General features: G+C 38.8%; 1 protein-coding gene across 1 annotated transcript in view; it reads left to right on the forward strand.

The window, feature by feature from the left end:
* LOC115304136 (cat eye syndrome critical region protein 2) overlaps window positions 1-20,322 on the forward strand; it is a 151,608-nt gene that overhangs the window by 65,274 nt on the left and 66,012 nt on the right. Inside the window, exon 2 of the mRNA XM_029954178.1 lies at window positions 12,142-12,236. Coding sequence (XP_029810038.1) covers window positions 12,142-12,236 — 95 coding nt within the window. The remainder of the gene's footprint in view (window positions 1-12,141; window positions 12,237-20,322) is intronic.

Here is a 20,322-nt window from a genome sequence, read left to right on the forward strand (position 1 = left end):
TGAGCAGTCACTGAATTGTAAAGATTTTTTTACCTCCTTATAAAATAGATTCAGTCAAATGACTTCTGTAAGTATTGGCATTGATTGAGGTTGTTTCAGGATAGTGTCTCTTCCTAATTTCTTTGATCCAAAAGTAAAATGAGTGTCTTTTAATAGAAGAAACTTGGTAGACATTTACAATCAAGAGAAATCTTTTTTTTTTAAATTTTTAATGTTATTTATTTTTGAGAGACAGAGAGACACAGCATGAGCAAGGGAGGGTCAGAGAGGGAGGGAGACACAGAACGACAAGCAGGCTCCAGGCTCTGAGCCAGCTGTCAGCACAGAGCCCGACACAGGGCTCGAACCCACAAACTGTGAGATCATGACCTGAGCCGAAGTCGGACGCTCAACCGACTGAGCCACCCAGGCGCCCCAAGATAAATCTCTTTTGTAAGAGAGAATTTTACTGAAAAACCTTTGCCTTAGCCCAGGAGAGTTATATGTTTGTTTGCCAACTTTATTTTTAAGTTATTCCCTTTCTAAACATAACCTATGCACTCTCATTCCTGTTTACTCTCTTGTGAGTACTTTCATATTTCCAATTCTGGTCCTCAAGATTTGTATGTTCAAAAAACTTAACAATTTCAGTACACTCAGAGTTGCAGAATGACGTTTTGTTTATTTAAAATTGGATAGGTATTTTTCTATTGTCATATTCATAACTGCCATTCAACACACACCACCTTCCTAATACCAAGACCTACTTGCAATTGCTAATCAAGGATCTCAGAAGGGCACCTGGGTGGCTCAGTTGGTTGAGCCTCAAGACTTTTGGCTCAGGTCATGTTCTTGAGGTTCGTGAGTTTCCTCCCCTGAGTGCTGACAGCTTAGAGGCTAGAGCCTGCTTCAGATTCTGTGTCTCCTTTTCTCTGCCCTCCCCTGGTCACACTGTGTGTGTGTGTGTGTGTGTGTGTGTGTGTGTCTGTCTGTCTGTCTGTCTTAAAGAAACAATCTCTCAGAATCAAAAGACAGTGAATTAATTTTGAGGGGATAATTTCTTACAGGCCTGATGAAATATTGGTGCTCCATAACTAAGTATCATCAGTACCTCTCCCTTAGGATCGGGCTTGTTAAACACTGCCAAATTCTTTACCTTGGAACATCTTTCCCATTATAGATAACATATCCCTTTTCGGTATAGTCACCCTCCTCCACCCCCACCCCCCACAAGATTTCAGTACTATTTTCTAAGTTATAATCACACCTTAGTCATTCCTACTTTGTCCTGCCTTTCCAGATTTCTTGATTATATTTCAGGCATTTCTGAAAATCTGCACTCACATACTCATCTTTTATATTTTTATTTTTTTAAGTTACTTATTTTGAGAGGAGAGAGAAAAAACAAGTGTGAGTAGGGAATGGGCAGAGAGGGAGGGAGAGTGGCAATCCCAAGCAGGCTCCATGCTGTCAGCACAGAGCCCAGTGTGGGGCGCAAACCATGAGATCATGAGCTGGACCCGAATCAAGAGTCGGACTCTCAACCAACAGAGCCATCCAGGCACCACACACATTCATCTTTTAGATTAGTTATTCCCAGTGGCTAATTTCTTTCCGTTTTCTCTGTGAACATTCTGTGACCACTTACTCTGTGGAGGCACTAGGAAGTACCTACCTACTTACCTACCTACCTACCACAGTAGTGATTTTGCCATTAAGTTTTCATTTCTAGCGGTAACCTGAATTTTACTGAGACCACCCTTAATGTCCCTACTACCCTTGTGTGAACTGGCTGCATCCTGCTCATCTTTCAGCCTGTGCTACTTAATCTCCATAGCAGCAGTTTCCTTGCTATCTCCACAGCACTCTGCTGTACCAGTCATCACATTAAATGGAAATTACTTGTTGTTTCCTGTCCCCCAGTTCCCCAATTCTAGATCTTATGCTATATGAAGGTAGGGTTCTTTTTCTTTTGTTTTTTTTTAATATTTATTTATTTTGAGTGAGAGAAAGGGTGGGGGCACCACCAGCAGGGAAGGGGCTGAGAGAGAGAGAGGAAGAGAAAGAGAATCCCAAGTAGGCCCATGATGCCAGCACCAAGCCTAATATGGGGATCGGTCTGAGGAACCTAAAATCATGACCTGAACCCATATCAAGAGTTGGACACTTAACTGACTGAGCCACCCAGGCGCCCTGAAGGTAGGGTTATTATTTTCCTCTTTGCATCCCCAGTGCTTAACACAGAGTGTGGCACATAGTATGTCTTCAGGTGCTAGCGATGCCTTTTCACTGTATGGCATCCCACTGTTACATGCCCATAATATGTTGAACTGATCAAATTGATTCAAAGGGAGCCCTACCTCCCTACACACATTAAAGTTCTAAATTTTTCTGTGTATGTACATTTTTGCCACTCTTACATAGGAGACGAGGACACAGTCAAACATGAACAACAGCATTTAGGACATTACAAGATTGTTTCCCACTTTAAAACTTCTAGGACCTTATTTTGAATATCAAGTCTTTGTTGTTTCTTCCTGCTGTCCCCTTCTTCCCATTCACCTCTCAACGTTTATCATCCTTAATTTCTGTTTACCAATTTAAAATACCATAATATTTTTTCAGGGGTGGGGGAGGATTAGAAATTGTTACCTAAAATTTCTTTGTCCTTTTTTAATCCACATATAATTAGTTGCAAAATCTTATTAACTCTGCTTCTGAAATCCTCTTTTTGCTCTTGTGCATTTCCGCTGTCCTCTTTCTGGTATTGGCCTCATCACTTCTTCCTGGAGTAGAACAGAGATCTTCTTACCTCTAATCTCTCTCTCTCTAACAATGTGTCCTGCCAACCACATCCAGATTTTAACCTTCCTCATTTGATTATTCTTCCCCCCCTCCCCGTTCTTTAGTGGCTCCTCTAAAATACCTAAAATAACTTCCATCTAGTCCAGTAGTGAGCTCCTAATGACAGGGAATGACCACTGCATAACTTTATAGGCTTCAAGCTATAGCCAGAACTCTCTTGAAGAAGAAACTCTCTTGATGAAGTCTCCTGTCTTCAATTCATGCAAATGTTTAAGTTAAAAATATCTTCTCAACAACAAGTAAAACTGAAAACAAAAAAAATAATAGTAAGACCGACTCTCCAGAAGCTGTGCCATTCCACACAGATGGTTTCCTGTATTCTGACCACACACTCTGGAGCCCCTGGATCACACATAGCCTAGTTGGAAAGCCTTGTTCTAAGTGGTGGTCTAGACTACTTGACCTTGTACCTGAGGCTGTATGTGTCTGTCAAGAACCTGCTTTTCCAGATCTGTCTGCATGGCTATGCAGTACACTGTGTCCAGTATACTAGCCTCATAGAACTTACTGAGGAGCTTTCCCAGTTTTTCAGTGCTCAGGAATTGGTTATATAATAATCATGGGCATATCCATATCCATGAAACTTCTGAGCCTTTTTTTTTTTAACTGCTGGAGTCAGTTTTGATAATTTATGCCTTTTCAGAAAATCATGTTCTTCCAGATTTCCACATTTATTGGTATAGTTAGTATTTTCTAGTTAATATTTTAGAGTAGCAGTCATTTGAGGCGAGAAGCTATTTTGATTTTCTTTCTTTTACCCAGCAGCATGGCCAGTGACACAGCTGTTTCATGGATGGTTGAGAGGAATGGTATGGTCGCAGCAAAGCAGCAATATGGACCTGCTGGCCTTTGGGGACTCCTGGGATAAACCGCTTGGCCAACTGAAAGTGTTATAATAGCCAGTTTCAGGTCCCTCACCATTATACCCACTCGAGCTGATTTATACTTTACCGTCTAAATTGGCATGGGGCAAGCCTTTGGGATTAAATTAATTTATACCAAGTTAGAAAGCATCAGCTGCCAAAGTCAGGGGTGCCTTCTGGAGGCTAGTGTGCTTATTTCTTCATGTATTCTAAGCTCACACTCCAGGCATTCTCTCTTCCAAAGCAGCTGGGAGGGTCCTTCAGGAAGGCCTGCTTTGCATCTCCTTTGTGTAAGTGCAGTACTGGGTCCTATACAGAAGCCCCCCGTTTTCTTCCGAGACACTGCATTGCATTTGGTCCTTGTGCTAATTCAGAAGATTTGTAAACCTTCTAAAATCAAATACAGCATGTATGACTCTTTTTTTTTTTTTAAGTTTTAAAATTTATTTTTGAGAGACACAGGCAGCGCCAGCAGGGGAGGGTCAGAGAGAGGGGAAGTCACAGAATCCGAAGCAGGCTTCAGGCTCTGAGCTAGCTGTCAGCACAGAGCTAGATGTGGGGCTTGAACCCACAAACCTTGATATCATGACCTGATCTGAAGCCGGATGCTCAGCCAACTGAGCCACCCAGGCGCCCCATGATTCTTTTATATTTAGACCTTTCCCCCTCCTTATGTAAACTCTAAGAAATTATTGTACCTAAATGGCAGTAGTACAGATCTGTAATCTTGATCTTTTCTTGGAAGTTGAAGAAAAGCAATTTTTTCTCTCTTTACTACCTTCTTTAGCAAAAGATTAACAAAAATTTTGAGAGATTAAAAGTGTGTTAAACAATAAAAAGCTACCTGTAATATTATTTAAGAAAATATATTGACTGGGTCATTGTTGTCCATTAAAGGAATTAGTGATATTCTTCCTGTGTGTTTGACTGTCTGTAGTCAGGCAGGCAGGACTTTTTAAAGTAACTAATTGTAAATAAACATTTTTCCACGACATATGTTAAAGGCCCTATATCTCTCCCATTGCCAATCAGCATTTGGAGCAGTTCCCCTTGCTCAGTCCTGAGTTCTTTTCCCAGCAGCCCCTGCTTGTTCTTGAGGGTAGAGGAGGTGGAAAGACATTAAACAGACTTGTCCCTAATGAGCTGTGACGCCAGCTGCAGAGGGCAAATCCTGTTACTCCCTCCAGCTACTCTCTGAAGCTGCAGAGGAGCAGTAGGGATGGGTCTCCCTTCTCTAGGCTGATTGGTGAGTTTTCTGCTCCCCCACCCCCACCTACCCACCCTTGCCTCTTCTGTCCCAGAGCATCTTGGCAAAGTTCAGATTTCTGTGCTCACAGCTCAGTGCCCACAGTGAAAAGGAAATACAAAGGGGAGGAGAGAAAGTGGGGGGCCGGGGGGATTTTAGAAGGGTATTCCTTATTGCCTTATTCTAAGACCTAAGCTCTGGGTTTGAAGGCCTAAGTAGTAAAGCTTTGAATAACCTGGGTTTCCAGATAGTTCCTTGGGGAACTGTTGGCTTTTATTGACTTATGAACACGGTAGGCCATGTATTAAAAGGATTTTAATTTCTATTGTCCAGAAACCTCTAAATTTTGAAAAGGCCACTTTCTTGCTCTTCAGTATTTGCCTTTTTCCACACACTTTTCATTGTAAGGAAGACGATATAATTATAATATTAACGTGTTGTAGAATATTTACTGTGTGTGCCAGGCTCTGCTGGCTTTTATAAGCAATACCTCATTTAGTCATTACAAAACCGTTGGTGGTAGACACTTTTTAATGGGTCAATTTTTTTTGTCTAAATTGTGGTAAGAAGCATAATACAAAATTTGGCTTCTTTACCATTTTTAAGTGCACAGTTCAGGCAAGTATATTCACATTGTTGTGAAACAGAGTTCCAGAACCTTTTCTTTCTGCAAATGTGAAACTGTACCCATTAAAGTGAACATTTTTAACTGATGAGCCAGTTCTTCTGTTCAGGAGGATTAAAATTGCTTCCTGGTTACCTTTCTTCTTTGCTGATTCCTATAACATTCTTAATCTTTATTTTACCACTGGGTGAAAACTGAGGCCTATATTAGTGTGCCTTGGTTTATCCATTTGATCCCAACTGCTGGGGTTATCTGTAACTAAGGGGAAAGGAGGGGAGGGAAGCTTTGCTCTCCAGGGGGTTTATCACCTATTCTTCATTCTAATCTTTACTGATTTTGCATTTCTGCTCAGCTAGAGGGGGAAAGTTTACTGATAACTTTGTCACCTTACAAGTTACCATGGCCTTGCATACTTTTTTGGTGGGTTATCTAGATAGGTGCTTATTTATGAGGCAAATAGAAATACATTTGAAAAGCACTTTTATATTTTGAGACCCATTTTCTTAGTGATTTATGAGTTTACTGTATTCCATGGGTAGAATGGTAGGCAAGGGGGGGGTTGAAATTTTTTTGGTAAGTGACAGAGTTCCTCTCAATACTTGTATCATTTGAGGGACAGTTCAGACCTGCTCAGTTTTCCTTGGAAGAGCAAATCTAAATTCCCGATGTTCTACCTTTCTGTGTAACCACTTTCCTCAGCTGCTCCCTCATTAGTCATGGTTGTGCTGGAAAAAACAAACCTAGGTTCGCCGGGAAGGAGTTTTTACCAGTCCCCTTTAGTCTGTCCATCATAGTTGAGTGTAGAACAAGAACATTGAAAAATCTTTTTGAATTAAAATAAGGATGCTAGGCCTCAGTTTCTGTTGATAATGCTACAATGCTGATAATGGTTGAATCACTAATGAAGCCTGGTTACTGAGGCAGGCAGAAGATACATTGAAACAATTTTGTCTTTCTTTCTTTTTCTCTTTTAAATTTCAGATTCACAGATTTTATTAATCGTTGTTCTTGACTCATGACACATTCTCATCATTGATCTAGGGATGTTTCACTTTATTCACTTATAAGTGATACCATCTGAAAATCACGTCCATCAGAATTAGAACATCATCAGTGTCGATGCTGCTCTCCCATCCAATCTTCTGCCTCCTGGCACCTATGGGAATTTTTAATAATGCAGATAGGGATTAAAAAGTTACCTTAGATTTATTGAAGAAAATATAAATTTGTTATACAAATTAATAATTTAACTGTTGGGCATATATTTTAAGATAAACAGTTCTTACACTAGTTGTGACTTGACTAATTTTGATTTCTGCTAACTACCACAAATGAACAAGATACCGAGTAAATTTTGAACTTAAAAATTTATAATCTACATGTAGGTAGAATGGGTTTAAGGACATCTTATCTTTTGGCCATATCTCTCTTAACCTTTGTAGGTCTTAGCTTTTATTTTGTCATTGAACATCTTGTTTCACTCTAATTTGTCTGTAGTTCTACTTGATGACTCTCTGGAAATAGTAATAAAAGGATATTGGCAGTTGATATGTTTGGAGAACACTTTAGAAATTTCATGTTATGTCTTTATATTCTAAATAGATTTATTGGTAGAAATGAGATTCTTCTATAAGGACCAAATGACCCACTCTTCCCACCAGTGACCACTTATCTTGTATTTAGAGGAGATTATTCAGTGGTTTGCCTGGGTAGCTGAACTGCATTTAATTCTTCAGTCCTTTCAACAGGCTTCGGAGCTAGAGGCCGAACTGTAAATTCCACAGATATTGATAACCATACTTTATCTGCATGGTTTGATTATAATCATACATTCATGCTAGGGTTTTTAGATAAACAGGGGCCTTAGCTCTTCTTGAGATTAATCATTTGAGCATGTTTGGGGTTATAATATAAGGATTTAATTCGGTCCTTATGTCAGAAATTGAATTTTTCTCTTTCTTACATGTTTTAGAACATTTTTGGTCTATGGCATTATTTCATTTCTCTTGGTAATTATGTTTTTTGTTTTTTAAACAAGCATTTATTCATCTTCCAAGTGTTCTCAAATCCTCCCCTTCTTTATTCCCACAGCTGTTGTTTTATTTATCACAGACTCGGACCTTTTATCTTCCAGAATAGCACCTCCCAAACTATATATGCATATGAATCATGGGGCTCTCATTAAAGTGCAGAATCTGGTGTCAGTAAGTCCGCGGTGGCTCTGAGGTGCCCTACTTCCGCAGGCTTCCAGGTGATACAGACACTGCCTCCATGGTCCTTCCCTCTGGTGCCACTCATCATTCTGCACCCTGCTCTCAGAACTCGTTTTCTGAGATAGACATCTGACCATTTCACGCTCCTTCAGACTTGATTGCATGTAGAAGTAAAATCTACATTCTTTAGTGTGGTTTTCATAGTTTTCAGAGAAGGTCCTCAAAGAATAGGCCTGTCTGTCAATGGTTCTCTAATTACCCTCTCCATGTTGAGGAGGGTCCTTGGTACTTTGTACACAGGCCATCAACTTTCACATGCTCTTCCTTTCTGTCTTACCTCCAAGGCAAAGTCTTACTCCACACTTCTCAGTTTCTTTAGTTTTCTCCATTTTCCCCCATCACTTTGTGTATTTAATGTAGCATTTGTTACATTGTCTCCATAGTTCTCTGCTCTCATTCAAGAAAACATATGACTTTCTACTGTTGTGGTTGCTGGCCTCTGTTCTGCTGGTCGCTGGGGGAGAGAGCACTGAACACAGCGATAAGTAGGTAGATAAAAATTTTCCATTCTGGCTTACATTTTTGCCTTCCCTCATTTCCTCCCTTCCATCCATAAATCCATAAAAATATCAGGACTTTATTCACTTGTGTATCTGTTACCTGGCGTATAGTAGGTGAATGAAAAAAAGGATAGCTTTAAAAAATTTTTATTTAAATGATTTTTTAATGTTTGCTTATTTTTGAGATGGAGCATGAGTGAGGAAGGGGCAGAGAGAGAGAGAGAGACAGGCTCCAGGCTCTAAGGCTCTGAGCTATCAGCACAGAGCCCAACTCAGGGCCCAGACCCACGAATAGTGAGATCATGACCTGAGCCAAAGTCGGATGCTTAACTGACTGAGCCACCCAGGATCCCCTATATATATAAACTTTTTTAAAGTTAATTTGATGACCACCTACTGTTTGCTAACTTCTGTACTAAAGTTATAGGGAGGGCCACAGAAGAAAACAAGAACATAAGCACCTTATATAGATGAATAAAACTAACACTGATATGTTAATATTAAGGAACAGAAAGGGCATTCAGTGATTCCATCACTATAGTTTATTGTCGCCTCTTCAGAGGACACTATCATAGTATAAACTGGACAGCTAAAACTGGGTCTGATGACAGTTACTCTGAAAGAAAGGGAAGCATTCTTGTCCAGCGTTTTGACCTAAGTCAGAAGGGAATGTCTATTGGTGGGAAGCAGGAGATGCAGAAGAAAGGGATTCATAGTAAAGCTTTAACTTCTCCTGTATGAGTGATTTTCTTTTGTAGTCTCAGCTTAAAAATTAATGCAGATTTTACCTTTTGCTCTGTAGTATGACTTTTATAAAATTAATGTTTTGAATTAATTTACTACTGAATAAAATTCATCCATATGTATCCTGTGGCTTCTAGGAATCCTGCCTAGACCTCCACTTAATTTGGTACTTCTGTTCTTTAAAGACACTAAGAAGCATCAGTTAGTACTGGCTACAGCATCTTTAGTCAGGAATCACATTGTGCTATTTAATTTAATACTCTGAGGAAGAGGATAGAACCTTATCAGCAAGAGTCTGTAACAATATGTGAACACACATGGTGTTGAAGGAATTACTGGAGGAACCAGCAAAGTGAAACTCAACTAGCAAGATTTTATAGATTAAAGATTTGTATGTAAAGGACATACAGTCCTTAGCAGAAGGGGAACAGGTAGGGATTTCTTTCTACTTAAGGGAATGGATGGTACTGTAAGGGCTTGGTTGGGAGTGATGGAAGTTGGTTACTGTAGCTGTTGGAGCCATCAGCCTTCCTAGGATAGAGAGGGTGGATCAGTAGGAAGCAGTTTACTCTGTGTGAAGAGCCTGGGTGGGGTGGTCTGGGTTTCACGGAGTTCTGGCACTTTTTGCTGAGTACCACCGGAGGAGTCAGTTAACCTTCCTGGGCCTACTTTATTTATCCTGACATTGGGAGGGTTGAAATAATATGATCTATAATTGACTCTCCAGCTCTGCCATTCAATAATTCTGGCTTCTCTATCAAATGAGATGGCCTGGGACTTTTTGCTCCAGGAGTTCAGCTTCTCTTATAATCGCATTTTACTTTGGAGTCTTGTCCAGTGACCAACATTAAAATATGAACCATTCAAATCTTTCCTTGTTTTGCATCACATTTACTTCTGTCAGATCTTAAGTTCCTGTTTTCCCATTGCTGCTATTTCTCTTGTTTGGGAAGTCCTTCAGAGTCTTTCTCTCAGGTTGTTGTTTGTGTTTAACCTCACCACCCACCCTCCACCACTAGAATTCATCTTAAATACACAGCATCTGTGCCCTCTCAATAAAAATAACTGTAGTGAGTCTTCTTTGTCTTCCAAAGAAAAGCCAAACTCATTAGCTCAGTATTCAGTATCAGCTATCAATCTTAGCTCACATTACTCCCTCATATGATTTACAGAATAGTTACACTGAAGTTAAGATCCTCTTGGTGTCCTTGCTCCCCATTGTTTCCTACACCTGGTTATGCACTGCGTCTCCCCCTACATTGTCACACAGCCCGTTTTCCCCTCTCAGGTGCCACCACTTGATGCAATCTCTTAGGCTTCCCACTGCCAGAAATAATCCTTTTCTTCTCAATTCCCATAGCACATATAGCACCTTTTCTGTACTTAATAGTGCTAATTAGTTTGTCTACCTTTTTTGTATTCTTATCTCTCTAAACTAAACTAAGCTCCCCAGTGCTTAGGAAGTACTATATTACCTTACACAGGGTGGGTGCCCAGTAAATATTAGTTGAATGAATGAATTCTGGCTAATTATATTTCAGATCTTTGTTATCTCTGATTAGTAGAGTTTCTTGTTTCCCTGGATAATCACTAACTAGAATGTAGTAAAGAACTCTGCCAACAGGAATTAATATGAGAATAAAAACCATTGCTATAGATGTGTTATAATTCCCAAGTTTGTAATTAAAGCAAGCAAAATGTTTGCAAGCCTCAGCCTTATCTTTGAATGTTGAGTCTCATTCACCTATGCTTTTAATGCAGTATAAGACAGATGAACCTTTTTAAGTAAACCACCTCAGGGTTGTTTCTGTTTTGCTTATTTGTGTCAGTATGCTTAGCAGTTTTTTTGTGTTATGAAAGTTTTAGAGTGAGTGTTTACAAACTTGAGAATTTCTGAAAATAAAATAACAAATGGAACAGTTATATTACAAAGTTATTTTTTAATTATTTTATTACAATCATAATTATTACAAAAACTTTACTGTTTTTATAGTAGAAGCAGACTACCCTGTTAAGTATGCACTGCCCTATAATTGGTGTTAAGGTCAGAAATTGCTTTTTATGCTCAGACCTCATACTTTGAGAGCCTTCAAAGTTCAGTTTTTCTGTGGTTCTAGATTTGGTCAAGACCAGAAGCAATCAAACCATTAGCAATCAAACCAGAGCAGACCCTTGGAAGATGGCCTGCGAGCAGAAGATAGATAGCATTTTGTTGGAACAGTGCTGGCAAACTTGGTGTCCCAGGAGCTGATGACTTAGAACAGATTCCATCATCTTAGAAAATACTGGTTTATTATGGGAGATTGAAAAGAGAAATAGGACCTCCTAAAATTTCTCCGCTGTCACTTTCTGTCCCAGTAGCTCCTCTAAACTAATCTTTGTTCGGAATACTGTACTAAGACCAGCTAAATCTAAGGCATTGCCTGCTTGAATCCCAAGGAAAGCAAATCACCTCGGTAGACTATTAACATCGACATTACCTCACTCTTCTCCAGATGATGTAAGATTAATCTTAGTTCTAGCAATCTCCTATCACCAGCCCTCAAAATTACAATTGCTACATTGCTCATTACCAGTGCTTTTCTCTTTTCAATAAATTAGTAGTTCTTTAAAGCAGTTGCAGGTGGTTTACCTGGTAAAAGTTAAGTGAATGACAAATACTTTTTAATTATGTATTTGGCCTTTTATTCTCTTATTAAAATAGAAGGCATTATAGCATATTTGTAGAAGTTAAGGTCTTGATAATTATATCAGCTAGCACTGACTTATAAAAAGAGATAAATGTGTGTTTCTTCTCGTGCAGAAAAAAGGAGAGCTTGGTAATGGAGCAATGGGAGAGATAAATTCCTTGGAAAAACAAAAAGTTGAACTCGTTGCTATTCTAGCAGTAACTGTGGGAAGAAAGGCAGAGTAGCAAGCAGTTTGGCTACTTTGACCATGTAGTGGCTTAGAGGGTGATGTCAGTGGTGTGGGTGGTAGGAGGGGAGGGACCGGTAGATTGTAAGGAATCAGTGTTTGATCTCTGAATCTGTCTCTCTCTCCTTAGGAATTAGAAGCAGCTCTTCACAGAGATGATGTCGAGTTTATCAGTGACCTGATCGCCTGCCTACTTCAGGGCTGCTATCAACGAAGGGATATCACGTGAGTAATCCTGATTTTACTACGTTTCGTGCATAAATAACTAATTTACCAGGCAGGTGTCGTGATGTTTCATGTCTCTTGTAACAAACCAGAACTGATCATTTGCTGGTGGTATTTACAAATGGATTCCACAGTGCTGTGTTTGGCTCCTTTTGCAGTTCAGTTTTAATGTTATTATAATCCTTGAGTTTATTTTATTCTCTTACAAATCTATATCCTTTACTCTTGGATCCACCAGTTAACATAATCAAGTGTAGAATTTCTTCCTGTCAGTATATGCCTTTCTCAGTTCTATAGAAATTATAGTCTCTTGCAGTATTGGTAAAATGTGGCCTAACAAATAAAACTAGGTTTTACTACATTTCTGCCACCTGAATATCTTCTATTCATATAACCTGTAGCATAATGTTTAATATGGAGCTTCTAGTCTCCGCTACACCGTAAGTGCTAAGTAAACCACTCTCCAATACACTTGAGATGTGTAGAAATTTGGAGCAAAGTTTTATTTGTGTAGACAGATAAAGGATCTTCCTGATAAAGCCTCATTCCTTGTTTTGACCCAAACTTGATACACATTTTCTTTGCTACATTTCTACATAGAGCAGAATTGTATAGAGCCAACTCTAAAAAAGCTGAGACAAAATGTTTTTCCAGTTCTTAGCCCTCTGGTGGCATGCAGGGCAGGGGATCGGAGTGTTATGATTTGTATTTTTCATACAGTTAAAGATGGTATCTCAAATACTTCTGTTCTATTAAAATCTACCCTAGGTATCTGCTCATGCTGGAAAACTAGGCCCAGTGCTAATGTGCAATAAACTTGTCGTTACAGGATGAGTGAGAGATTGATGAAATGCCATTTTGTTCAGGGTGGAAGTTTGTATCCCTTAAGGGAGAGTTATTGCCCCTGGACTCACTATGTTAATATAATGACTTTTTCCCTGCGAATACCCAGATGGTTATGCTAGACAAAGAATAGATGAAAGGGGGAAATCATCTATTGTTTTACTACTTGAACATGATAATTAAGGTCTTCCATTCTTTTATTGGGTTGTAGATTTGGGAGTTTATGTGGTTTTAAAGCGCAGTTGTAGTCATACTATGATAGAATTTTACATTTTCATATCTTGCATTTTTTCATTGTAACAGTTAATTTTCTTTAAAAAATTTTTTTCTAATGTTTTATTTAGTTTTGAGAGAGAGAGAGAGAGAGAGAACATGAGCAGGGGAGGGTCAGAGAAAGAGAGGGAGATACAGAATCCAAAGCAGGCTCCAGGCTCTGAGCTAGCGGTCAGCACAGAGCCTGATGTGGGGCTTGAACCCACAAACCGCAAGATCATGACCTGAGCCAAAGCTGGATGCTCAACCAAATGAGCCACCCAGGTGCCCCTTTTTTAAATTAAAAAAAAATTTATGTTTCCTAATGTTTTATTTAACAGTTAATTTTCTTAAACCACCTTTCCTTTAAATACAATTGTCAAATGATCCAATTTGGTAACTGGACATTTGTGTCTAGCTTTTAACTGTTGTAAACAGGCTATAATGCATAGCCTTGGACACAAAGTTTGCATACCTAGTGAATTATCTCCTTAGCTTAAATTTCTGGAATTGTGGTCACTCAGTCAGAAGAAATGTCCCATTTAAGAATTTTAAAATAAATTGCCAGGCTGTCCACCACAAAGATTGCTCCATTTTACCCTTGAACCTTCACTGCATGAGGGCATCCGATTGCTTAAACCTCCATCTGAACATTGCCCCCCCTTCTGGCCAGCAAGTACTGGTACAACAAACGGACACTCTCAGGCCCTTCATGGAATTTACAGTACTTTGGGGGGGGGGTAGGGGTGCACCAATAATTACAGTAATGGTTATATAATTACTGTGATAAGTGTTCTAAAGTAAAAATACAAAGTGTCAGAGCATATAACCTCATGAGAAAATGATATGTGAACTGAGCCTTCAGATTTGGGCTTCCTTAGGCCAGTACCCATATTTTATAAAGCACAATAAATAGTGAACGAATGAATGAATGAATAAATGAAATGACCAAAGATTTGCAAATAGAAGGAGTAATAACCCCTAGAGCAGAGCCTAGAGAGTATAGAGTGAGAAGGTCCCATACGGTTCAGAGGCATGATTTGTTTGAGCAGGACAGTCTTGGCCCCTGAGTGTTAAACTGTAATTTGTTGCCAACATCTAAAATGAGATGTCACATTTCAGATCCCAGTTTATAGCTCTTAGAAAACATCTAATGGTCTGCTAACCATGAAGACAGCCATCAAATAGAGGGCAAAGAGGGTCTGGTCTGCCTCAGTCCTCAGCATTCCTGATTGCGGAGGCCGATTGTCACCCATCCTCTCATGTTCACATGGCCCACCTCATTTATTTATTTTTTTTAACATTTATTCATTTTTGAGAGAGTGTGAGGGAGGGAGGGACAGAGAGAGGGGGACACAAAATCTGAAGCAGACTCCAGGTTCTGAGCGTCAGCACAGAGCCCAACACAGGGCTCGAACTCACAGACTGCGAGATCATGACCTGAGCTTAAGTCAGGCGCTTTCCCCACTGAACCACCCAGATGCCACTCACTTTTTTTTTTAAACCTACCTGTCCCACACACACATTTTGGTTTAAGGAATCCATTATGACTACAGCCCAATAGTAATTGGAGCCTAATAGGCTTTGTAGACTGGGTTAAGGATTTGGGGGTAGATAAAAGCAAGGAGAGCAGGGAACTGGTCAGGGGAGCATCTGGGCAAGCAGGGGGTAAGCAGGAAGACTAGTTAGGGGCTAATCAGTTAATCGGTGGAGAAAGGAGAAATGTAGAGAGAAGGACTATTATAGAAGGTAAAATTAACTGGACTTGGTGTCTCTAATCTTGATCAGTTTGATAGGTATAAAGTTGTTTTAACTTGCATCTCATTGATCAATATTTACATGCTCAGTATCTTTTCTCAAGGTTTATTGGGCACATTTGAAATCCTTGTATACTTGAACTTCTTTTTATGTGCTTGGGTCATTTTACTGGTGTGTTGGTTGAAGATAAGGCAAAAGAAATGCTTGTTCAAAATTCGTGAGGCTTTCCTCCTCTAGGCTCTTCTGTTTCACTCTTCACAAGATTGTTCCTTTACCCTTGCTAGTGCTGGACATTGCCCATAACATGCCAGCCCCTAGGCGCTAGTAGAATAAAACAGTGTCCTATCTCTTGTGGAGACTGTGGTCTTCAGTGTGTGACAGTGGCAACAGAGGAGACAGTCTGTGGTTGGACATTTAAATGTCTAAACTCATATCATTTATGGAATAAATGTTCCCATCCCTGTTGGCAGGTGATCTCTCTTTGATCTTTTACTAATTTTTTCCTCATGTTAGAATCTGCTGGGTTCTAATTGTACCTGTCAGTCTCTTGGCTCTGATACCACACTGTGTGTCCCTAATATATATTCACTAGTTTTGTGAGCTTTGCCTCAGTTTTTCATGTATAAAATGTGTTTAATGATAGTATTTACTTGTTGGATTATTGTCAAGGATGAAGAAACATTATGTATATGAAACAGTAGGGATGTCGTCTGGACAGAACTAAAAATATTTGAGTAATTATTCCTTTATATTATATTTTAATGTTCAATAGTGATAATCCCTCTAATTAATCCTATTTAAGATCTGTCTTGAGGCATGTGGGTGGCTTGATTGGTTAAGCATCCAGTTCTTGGTTTCGGCTCAGGTCATGAGTTCAAGCCTCACATCAGGCTCTGTGCTGACAGCGTGGATGGAGCCTGCTTGGGATTCTCTCTCCCTCTCTTTCTTCTCTCTCTGCTCCTCCCCCACTTGTTGTCTCCCCCCTTCTCAAGATAAATAAACTTTACAAAATTTATTTCCAAAACAATAAAATAAATTTTGTCTTTATTAATCTTCTTCATTCGTCTGGAAAATGATTACTTTATCTCATTATGTTCTACTTTATATCATCATGTTATATTGATTAGAGTCAAATAAACCTATGAGTAAATTTAGGAGGCATTGACCTCTTCACAATATTGAGATTGCTTTTCTATTCAAGCACTATTACCCAGTAAAAATGCTTGATTCATTTAGGTCAGATACATTCCTGGCTATCTTAATTTTTGTTGCCATTAAGAGTAGAATCCCATTTATACTGTAAGTAATTTGGAAATATATTCTTCTGAATAGATCCTGATTATTTTTTAAGTTGCTTCTCCTCTGATTTTCTATGATTATTATCCCTCTTTCTTTTTGGTGTTTCTATTTCTCTCTCTCTCTCTCTCTCTCTCTCTTTTTTTTTTTTTTTTTGGGTGTTTCTATTTCTTGTATGTTTCATGTTGTACTAGTTACCCACTGCAATGTAACATTATCCTAACTTAAAAACAACCAAAAAATGATCCTGTCACAGTTTCTGTGGGTTAAGAGTCTAGCTGCAGCTTGGCTGGGTGTGTCTAGCTTATGGTCACTTACGAGGCTCCAATCCAGGTACCCAGGACCTTGACTGGGACTACAGCCCTTTCAAGGCTGGAATGGAGCAAGGATCCATGTTATTTGTTTTATGTTGCTACGTAACAAATTTCTCCAAAGTTAGTAGCTTAAAAAATCCATTAATTATCTCACAGTTTTATAGTTCGGAAGTCTACGGGTGGCTCACCCGGACCCTCTGCTCAGTTTCTCACAGGGCTACAATCAGGATGTCAGCTGGGCCGTGTTCTAATCTGGAGGCTTACCTAAGCAGCAATCCAAGTTCAGTTAGGTTGACGGCAGAGTCCTCTCCTTGCAGTTGTAGTACTGAGGTCCTCATTTTCTTGCTGACGGTTGACTGGGAGCTGCTGTCAGCTCCCACAGGTTACCCATGGTGTTTTTTCCAAGTGGCCTCTTACTACAAGGTTGTTCATGTTCAAGGCTAGCAGGAAAATAGTCCTTGTCTGTCTGGAGAGAGTCTTATATGATACAATCATGGGAATGACACCCTTTCTGTTGATAACAGGCAAGGTATAGACAGTCTTTAACACCTAAAAGAGAGAGGATTGTACAAGGAGATGAATACCAGGAGGCAGAAATCATTCTGGGCTTCTTAAAGGCTGCCTGCTATACCTGTTTTTATCATATTGATCAGATCTTCCAGAATAAAACTAAATAATAATGGTAAGATGTATGTATGCGTGCATCTAATTACATTTACTTAGTTATTTATATTTTGATAGATATTTTGTCGACAAGAAACATTATTATTTGATTTTTGGATAATTATGTTTAGTATTGATGGATCCTATTTATATGTGTATGTGCATTTGAATCATATATATGAATCATATCATATATAAATATGTGTAAATCATATATATGTGAGTTTACCAGTGAGAGATTTTGATTTGCCCCTTTTGAAAATAAATGACTGTAACCAACTTGTTCTTCACTTAATTTTATTCCTCCCATATTTACCATAAGTCTCTACCAAAAATTATAGAAAAAGTATATAATTACTACTTTTAATAGTATTTGATATTTTGATAATATTTCCTATAAAAATAGTTTGAAAATAATGGCTGTTTGAAAATAATGGCTATTCAAAATAATGGTATTTAATTTAAGAATCCGCCTTTTCTCATCATTCATTATATTTTTACTTGGGTTCATTTCATTTTTTTTTCAGTCTTCTTGTGAGGTAAAGAAGTGATGGTATGAAGTCATCTCCTAGAGTAATAAAGTCCCATTTTACAGGGAAGGAAACATATTCCAGAAACTTTATTTATCAGGTCATGTAGCTAGTTAGAAGGTAAATAATTCTCGCAAAGAATTGAATGAATAGGAGTTTGAATATTAGAATCTGAATTTTAGGCCTGTAACTCAGACCCTTTCATATTTTTTAAAACTACCCTGTGATCTAAAAATCACACTACTGGGTATTTACCCAAAGAATACAAAAACCCTAATTCAAAAGGATATATACACCCTCTTATTAATTGCAGCATTATTTATAATAGCCAAGCTGTGGAAGCAGCTAAAGAGTCCATCAACTGATGAATGGATAAAGAAGAATTGATATATGTATATTCACAATGGAATATTATTAAGCCATAAAAAGAATTAAAGCTTGCCATTTGCACCAACATGGATGGCTCTATATAATGCTAAGTGGAGTAAGTCAGAGAAGGACAAATATCCTATGATTTCACTCATATGTGGAATTTAAGAAACAAAAGAAACAAAGGAAAAAAAAAGAGGAGAGACAAACCAAGAGACTGACTAACTCCTAACTATAGGGAACAAACTGTTACCTGATGGGAGGTGAATGGGGGGTGGGTGAAAATGGTGATAAGGATTAAGAGCACACTTAGCATGATGAGCACTGAGTAATGTTTAGAATTACTGAATCACTAAATTGTACACTTAAAACTAATATGACATCCTATATCCATCCTGTAACCATACTGGAATTAAAATAAAAAATAAATAAAATTTCAAAAATACAAGTTTAAAAAAAAAATCACTGAACATAGTATAGAGTAGCTGTCACCATCCCATTCCTGAAGATGGGGTGGGAACAGGATGAGCTGTCCAGACTAGGTTTTATTTGTCTTAAGTATACCTAGAGGTAAAAATAGCACTTACAGATCTCAGAATGCGTTTTTCCCATCTAAATGGTGTTGGCTCACCAGTCACACGCAGAGGCCCACTTTCATTCTGTCATCTGTTTCTTCTCGGTCCTCTCCACAGTTTCTGCTTTGTAAGACCACACAGAGGCCAGTATTTGGGAGACCTGCAAGCGTTGCCTGCTCCCCGTCCACAGTGCTGAATTACAGCAGCTCTTATAGACACTTTTCCTCCAGATCGCAGCAGTGCATCAGTTACTCCTAAGTGATTTCTTTTGAAATGAGGGATTAGTTTCTTTAAAAAAAAAAAAAATCTCAGTCAGATTTCATAGAACTTCAAATATTTGTAATGAGTAAGAGAGAAAGGGATCTTCTTCCCCTCCCCTTTTGCCAGCAGCTACTTCTTGGACTTTTCTGCTATTGAAGGAAAATAAGAAAGAGTCTCAGATGGACAGAAGGAAAAAAGAGCCCGGGGCACTCGGCACTCTCAATATTCATTGTCCTTTGGTGCAGGCGTGGGAGCACAGATCCTACCAGTAGTGATGAAGAGTTCTTCCTGACAAAGCAGAGCCTCCTGTGCTGGGGCAGGAAGGCAGGCAGTTTTCCAGCATTTTTCAAACCAGAATCTGCTAAACACACCTGTAAGACGTCAGAGTATTATGGAAAACATAATCAGTAATTTTTATCTGTTTAAGTACCGATGAAATGAGGATATTTCTAGATGGCCAGATAAATTTGAGGACTGGTAGCCCTGAGATTCTGAATTAATTATTCTGGAATGAGGCTCTGACCTCAGCCTTTTAAAAATTTGTTATTATTGATATATAATATACACACAGAAAAATGTATATTCTGTAGTTCGCAGTTCAGTGAATACTCAAATACTGAACACACGTGTATAATGAGCACCCAGACAAAAAGTATCCTACAGGGGCACCTGGGTGGCTCAGTTAGTTAAGCGTCCAACTTCACCTCAGGTCTTGATCTCGCAGTTCCTGAGTTCAAGCCCTACATTGCACTCTCTGCTGACAGTCAGCCTGCTTCTGATTCTCTGTATCATTCTCTCTCTCTGTCCCTCCCCTGCTCACACTCTTCTGTCTCAAAAATAAACATTAAAAAAAAATACTACAATGGATTTTACTTTTTCCATTGAGAGGAATTGCCCAAAGTGATGGTATCCACTAGCACTTATAGTGAATGCATGCACTCTGAAGTTTTACTTTCATCTCCTAAAGAGAAGTTTGACAAATGAAGGCTTGGTTTTACTGGTTCTTAAATTTACCTGTTTTATGGAGCTAAGACAGCTACTTAATTTCTTTGTGCATAACTTGTCTCTCTCAGAATGAGAACAGTACCCACTAAAGTTATTGTGAGGCTTAAATGAAATAATTTATGAGAAGCCTTAAAACAGTCTTGAGTTACTAATAAGTATCAGTTTGTGTATCAGTATATGTAGAAACATTTTCATTAGTTTCTACATGTGCTAAGTAGAA

This window comes from Suricata suricatta, chromosome 10 (genome assembly GCF_006229205.1).
Source record: "Suricata suricatta isolate VVHF042 chromosome 10, meerkat_22Aug2017_6uvM2_HiC, whole genome shotgun sequence".
NCBI classification, from domain to species: Eukaryota; Metazoa; Chordata; class Mammalia; order Carnivora; family Herpestidae; genus Suricata; species Suricata suricatta.